The sequence below is a fragment of the Eurypyga helias genome, unplaced genomic scaffold (assembly GCF_000690775.1).
Source record: "Eurypyga helias isolate BGI_N326 unplaced genomic scaffold, ASM69077v1 scaffold39341, whole genome shotgun sequence".
Taxonomy (NCBI): Eukaryota; Metazoa; Chordata; class Aves; order Eurypygiformes; family Eurypygidae; genus Eurypyga; species Eurypyga helias.
This window is the reverse complement of record NW_010232288.1, coordinates 2,532-9,317: the sequence shown is the minus strand read 5'-3', so window position 1 is coordinate 9,317 and position 6,786 is coordinate 2,532. Positions and strand designations below refer to the sequence as shown.

Below are 6,786 nucleotides of genomic sequence, written 5' to 3'. Positions count from 1 at the left end.
CACCCCCCCAGTTGTTTCTTGTGTGCTTTAATCGTGAAGCTTAGAAAGCAAAGGAACAAATGCTGCCAGCAGTGTGAAGGGTTGAAGGGGAGAGAATGGCATGGAGATCTTAAGATCCACTGAGTTACTGTATGGCAGAGGAAGAAATCAAAAGATCCTTTTAACCATGTGCTATGGTATATGTGAGCTTTCCATTAATAGGCTTGATGTCATTTTCTTCTTGGATTCAAATTCCTAACAGATGCTTACAAATAATTTAAAGAGCACAGTGACTTAGCCTGACTCAATTTATCAGGTTTTATAAAACTGGAGTTTTAAAGCCCAGATGGCAATGAAGAGCATGATGTCTATGCATACTGTACTCTGGCTCGATGGAGAAAAGCAGGGATTATGGTGCAGTCTGAAAGTGTGTTCTGTGCTCTTGTGAACTTAGAATCAAGGTGAGGTTTCTTAGCAATTTATGTTGCCCTGAACTAGGGCTGCTGTCTTACCGCCGCCCTGGTACCTGGCTTGTGGCTCCAAAACGTGCTTGTAGCATTATTCCTTTGTGCTGGTAAGTGAACTTGGAGTCTTGAAGTGGTTGCTTGCTTTTATTTAGACTTTACTAACTGTGTAACAGCGCTTGCCAGTGCAGCAGTTCTGTAAAAATTATGAAGTATAGATATGTACACATTTTTAAAAATATTTTCTGATTTTATATTTATTATAATGTGGATTATATTATGGGTTTTGATGTAAATGCACTGTACAGGGACTGTTTCCAGTATTCATAAATACTGCTTTTTATGCCATTAAGAGAACTACGCCAGTGAGGCTTATGCATATATGTGCAGTGGGTTCATGTTAAAGACCTTGTAAGAGTATGATTACAGATATTCTCAGTGGTAATGCAAATGCAGTTGTATGGGTTTCAGCAGCTGAATTTCTCCAAATATTGCACTGACAGTTCCTTAAGTTACACGGATGTTTAGTTCTGGTTTTCCTAGTCTTTTGGTCTAGTTGAATATATGTGAACACAGGCTTTCATAAATTACTTGAGAATACTTGTCGCTGACATCTATAAGATACATCCCGTAAATACGTGCTTTATTTGCATATTTTAATGTAATCCTTAGGGATGGCTGTGTTCCTCTGGTTACATCTTATCATAAGTGAGGATAAAATGTATGAGATCAAATTGCTGAAAGTACAAACTACTTGTTGAGAAAATCTGACAGGTGACTGATCAATATGGGAAAAAGGAGCAATGACATCAGACAGTAAGCCGCTGAATATATTAGGTGCTACTCACTTTTTCAGATTAAGCTTAATATTCGTGGTTTAAGATGTAAGTTTCTAACATTTGAGAACATGTGCTTCTGTTACTAGATTCGGACTAAGGCTTTCTGTAACCTCTAGCATGAATATATAGCAGTAGTTCCTTCTATTTTTATAAAGACAGTTTGATAGGACGATGATATAACCCAGGCTCAGAATATATTATGATACTGTGCTGAATTCTTTATTGCTCTTTTGTCTTTAATAGCTGTAGTGATGTTCCCTTTAAAAGGTGTTACTATGCCAGTATCTAAATTAAATTACAGCCCTTGGTAGTGTTGTACAAAACAGCTTCATTTAACATTACTTTAATCTACTGTTTACTGTCACAGTATCATTGATGAGCACAAACTAATGCCTTTGTTTATTTCAGCTTTGTCCAAAGTTCTTGCATACCAACTCTACCAGTCACACCTGGCCTTTCAGCGCAATTGCGGAACTTATAGGTATGTGGATCGACAGTTTGCCTGAGTACTTGACTTTAATACTTCTTCTTTTCTTGTTGAAAAACTGTCTCCCTTCAGGTAGGGGAAGGAGGTGGTCCTGTTGTTACTATTCAGAATCCTACATCATCTTTTTTGGTACAGTCAGATAGTCTTTTTCCTTTTTTAACAGCATACATACTACCTGATGTCAGCTGCAGGGGCCTTGTAGTATTTGCAGGTTTCTTTTTAGTGAGTTTATTAAGGATTGTCAGACATAGAAACTGTGGGACCAAGTGAATCTCTTCTGATCCACCAAATGCAAGCCTACTGTTTTTTGCTGTTCCCAGGCCCAGAGAGTAGTAAGACTGACTGCATGTTCTCAAGATACGTATGCGTGCTTGCATCCTGCACAGGCACAGCTGGCCATGGACAGATTAGCACAGACAGGACAGTGACTTTGCAAGAACTCACATAAACACAGGCCATGCTTGAAATGTGAACCGCATAAATGGCCCTGTCCCTTTCCTGCTTCCTGGCTAACCAAGTTTAAAGTTCATTAGTGGCGCATACATGTACTCTCACTCACTTATCTCTCATACTTACCGCTGTTTCTGGGCGTTTCGACAACAGTACCTGTGTCCTAGGTTTTTTACCAGTCTCTGCCTTAGACCTTGGATCTCGGTGGCCGCTGGTTTCTTCCAACTTGTTGGCTTGTCCAGCTTGAAATTTGCTAGCAGATCAAATGCATACAGGCACAGAGAGACTGCTCATGCATGAAATCATCAGTAAGAATTTACAACAGAGTGACACAGTGTCCAACCAAACAAACATACTGACCAGCAGCCCGTTTGCATGCAATCAGACTGTGTTTCCCCCTCCCCCCCCCGGCCTTATACCGTTGTTCTCCCATTCACTTTGACCCTTCCCTTTTCTTCAATGCTTCCTCAAAACATCCAGTAGTAACTTTGGCACATCTTCACAATACCCCTCAAACAAACATCCTGATTTTCTTCTTCTGGGTTACCAAGTCTCTGGCTGAACATATCACAGAATCACTGAGGTTGGAAAAGACCTATAAGATCATCCAGTCCAACCATCAGCCCAACACTACCATAACCACTAGATCCTGTCCTCGAGTGCCACATCTACACGTTCCTTGAACACCTCCAGGGGTGGTGACTCTGGCACTTCCCTAGGCAGCCTGTTCCATCCGAGTGGTTTCTTTTAATGGTCCATCTGTCAGTGTCCTAAGAGGTCTGCTATTAACAACGGTTTGTGTATCTGTTTAATCTGTTAGCTCCTGCTGATTGTCTTGCCTTTGATTTTTTGAATAGGTGTTAACTGGATAGTTGCTTATTCCTGAGTTAGGGAGGTATTAGCAGACCTTCTTTAACTGGTTCCTCAAACTAAAGGTGTGGTTTGGAAAGACCTGCCAAGTTTATCTAGCCATTTCAGCTGCCAAAAGGAGAAACTCTTCTTGTCACACATTCCTTAACTTCCTGTGCATGAGTTTCGCTGTGGTTAATCCAGAAAATTAACCTAACACAGAAAGCAGGAATTTTTCAGCTAGATAAGGCCAGAGCTGTCACAAAGGAGGAAACCAGAACCACATGGCTGCAGGAAGGGCTGGCTGTTTTGGGGGTAACAATATGTTGAATCGTTTCAGCTGTTGTTATCACCCTGTGCCATACCTGGCTGGAATGATCCCGGATATGCTGTGTGGCATGCAAACTTTGTCTCCCTTTGCCTCTGGTTTGTTGGATGTGTGGCTTTAACAAAGCTTCAGAAGCACAGTAGCAGCATGTTGGTTGTAAAGGCTTCTGATTAGTCGTGTTGATTTACGTAAGTGTTGTAATCTGTCTTTTGCATGCTGTGTAAGGCTATACAAGATGCCAAATATCAAATAATATAAATAGGAATTTGTTATGGAGGCCTGAATTTTTGTTTATGCAAACTTAGCTAAAATGTTAATGGTTTGTATGCTGAAGTTTGCCTTTTAAGCTCAAGTCCCTCCCAACAGCTTTTTGCTGGTTATATGGCTGGCTTCTCTCATCAGTCCTCAATCAGTTTAAATTAAGGTGAGCTAATGGTGATACTTGGACGAAAGTGAATGGGACATCTGGACAGAGTCTGTTAAGCTAGCCAGTTAAGACTGGCAGAAAGTATGGTCTTAGAAGAATACTTTAAAACTTTCTGTTGTACTTGAGATGTTGTCTTTTGTTGATGCTGAAATATATTAAATTTTTCAGTGTGGATGCAGTTTGTACTTCATGCTTATAGAAAGCAAGCTGCCAAGATGTGATTCCTCCTTACAGAATGCAGTGTTGGCTTGAGCTGTTTATGGCTCTCAGCTGAACCTGCAAAACAGGCAGTGAGGCTTTGTTTTGGCTGCTTTTTTTTTGTGTGTGTGTCTCAAATTTGATAACTGAAGATGTGAAAGTATTTCAGATTTCATTTCCCAATGAAAAAGCCCGCAGGCCCACATCAGGTAGGATGTTGCTGCAGCCATATCTATTAGTGACATGCCATTGTCTGCGTTATGGACAATAACCTCACCTCCTGAGAGCCTGTCAGAAGGGATGAGTTTGTGGCCAGGAGAAAGTAAACATTGCAGCAGCTGTTTGGGAGATGGAAACTCAAGTCGAAACTTGTCTTGGTTTCGTTTTCTATTCTCATGTTTGAGCTAATCTTCACCTAAATTTTTGCCTATATATTACTGTCATGTGTAATAGCTGGAAAGTGGCATGTGGTTTTCGGGCAACGTTCACCAGGTTTTGATGCAGCTGTTTCATCGTAATGTTTTGATTTGGTGTTGTCATATGTAAAGAAGATAGTGTTTCGGGAGACTTAGCTTTTAGTGTAACATTTACTTTATTTAAAACTATGGCTTCTTGCTTCTGTGCAAAAGTTGACTAATATTCAGTGACTTAGCTGAGAATTTTGTGTGCCAACACAAAATTTCTGCAGCTGTATTACGTACCTAACTGGAGCTGAAAGGTGGCCGCAATTGTAGAGCTCTGCCAGTTTACCATGTGACTGCAGGGTTGTAGACCCTACGTTAAGCTGCCATATTCACCAAATAAACGTACATGCAGGCATGGCACCGTAGTTAGGGACAGCTATTCCATATAGCTGTTTGGTAGTGCTGATTATGTGTGTTTGCCTACTGGATAAGGCTCTGTTGTGTGCTGCGTATGGATTTAAGTAACTTGGGAAGAGTCACTATCCAACTTCTTCACTGGAATTAAACTCTTTTAATTATGGTCACATTTAAACTGTTTATTTTCATTTTTTAGTATCCCACCCTTGTGTGCTTTCTTTCTCTTCAGATAATGCTTATGATCCAGATGTGAGTGCTAAACAGATATGGATAGACAAAACAGTGATAAATGACAACATATGCTTGACGTTCACTGACAATGGAAATGGTATGAACTCAGAGAAGCTGCACAAAATGCTAAGGTGGGTAACCTTTTTCCGGTTTTCTTTTTTTAAAGATTCTAGCTTCTAGGTTTGTTATTGCTCATCTTTCTCCTTTTTCTCATATGTAATCTACTGATTTTGTTTATAAACTTAGCATTTCTGGAGGTGAGCGATTATCCAAGCAAGGCTCTAGAATAGACAGATGTTAGGAGAACTTGCCCACAGCTTTGTTGCACTTTCTACCAACCTTCCCACTTAACTTCCTGTGCAGTGGTGGTGCTGTGTAAACTCTGTAGTGCGCCTCAGTGGAGCCAAGGAGAATGAACTTTTTTCTTTATTCAAGATCGCTTTAGGTTAAGGTAGCGAGCAACAGGCGAAGGGATATTCGGGTGAAACCCTTTGGAGTATTGAAAATAGAAGGTATTGTGGAAAACTCAAGAGAATGATAATTATGTTGACATGGATTGTCTTTAAATATTCTAAAGGGCTTGAACTTATCTTGCTGCAACTCTTGTTTCTCTAGTTCGCAAAGAGGCTGCTGTTCAATTGCTTTTTTAGTATGAAAGATTCTTCTGCCTGCAGATAAATCTCTGGGTTTAAACTTGAGCAAGCTTGAATTCAAACTGGTTTTCTGTCAGATACCATAATTAATAGCTTGCTTGCTAAATTCAGAGTTTCATATTCAGTTACCTGTTTTACTTTCCATTATTAACCATATGTTACATTTAAAATTGGTAAATCGCACATTTTCAACTAAGGGGAGGGGAAAAAAATACTTTAGGGGCTTTGCTCAGAATTTATTATGAAACTACAGGATAACTGTTAGAATTCCATAAGAATGCTTATTGCATAATTACGAACAGATGACATTCCCTTACTTGAAGATGAAAGTAAATTTGCCTGAATTCTTGCAGTGTGGTTTTAGCAATGTTATATGGGTAACTTTCAGCATCTGCTTAACTGTACGTTGTTTAATTGTATGGTAGTGCTCCTGATGTCTAAAACAAACGATTAACTCGTGTTTAAGCCTAATTTGCTGTCTTGCATGCACCTTTTGGGTTTTCAAGTTTTATAGGGCTTTTTACATTCTTCTGATGTTTTCATATATGTTTCAGCTTTGGCTTCAGTGAGAAATCGGTGATGAATGGCCGTGTTCCAGTGGGACTGTATGGAAATGGATTTAAATCGGGGTCCATGCGCCTGGGAAAAGATGCAATAGTCTTCACAAAGAATGGAGAAACCATGAGTGTGGGCCTGTTATCTCAGACTTTCCTTGAGGTCACAAAAGCAGAACATGTTGTGGTTCCTATAGTGACGTTCAACAACCAACATATCCTTTCAGCTATTTCTGGATGACAAGTTGTGTGTACGTGCAACATTTGGATAATGGTGTCAGTAAAGGAAATCTCTTGTCTAGTCTTATGGATACCCTAAATAAGTAACAAGATGCAGGAAAGGCTTGTTAAAGCCTTTAAGGAGGAGCTCCGAGATGCAGAATGAAAACCTATGAAATGAGTACATGATACTGTTACAGAAGTCTCCTTACCTTTTGAAAGCTTACTTCATTCAAAGTTACTCTCCTTAACATAATGCTTACGACAGATAAGTGATCCAGCAGAAT

The 6,786-nt window shown here is 39.8% G+C and overlaps 1 protein-coding gene across 1 annotated transcript; it reads left to right on the top strand.

The window, feature by feature from the left end:
- Positions 1 to 5,071: 5,071 nt before the first annotated feature.
- Positions 5,072 to 6,521, top strand: LOC104516865 (MORC family CW-type zinc finger protein 3-like; the record flags this gene model as incomplete). Its single annotated transcript, XM_010161346.1, has 2 exons — positions 5,072 to 5,204; positions 6,281 to 6,521. Coding segments are annotated over 2 exons (374 nt in total), but the record flags the coding sequence as incomplete, so codon positions are not given.
- Between the last annotated feature and the right edge of the window lie 265 nt (positions 6,522 to 6,786).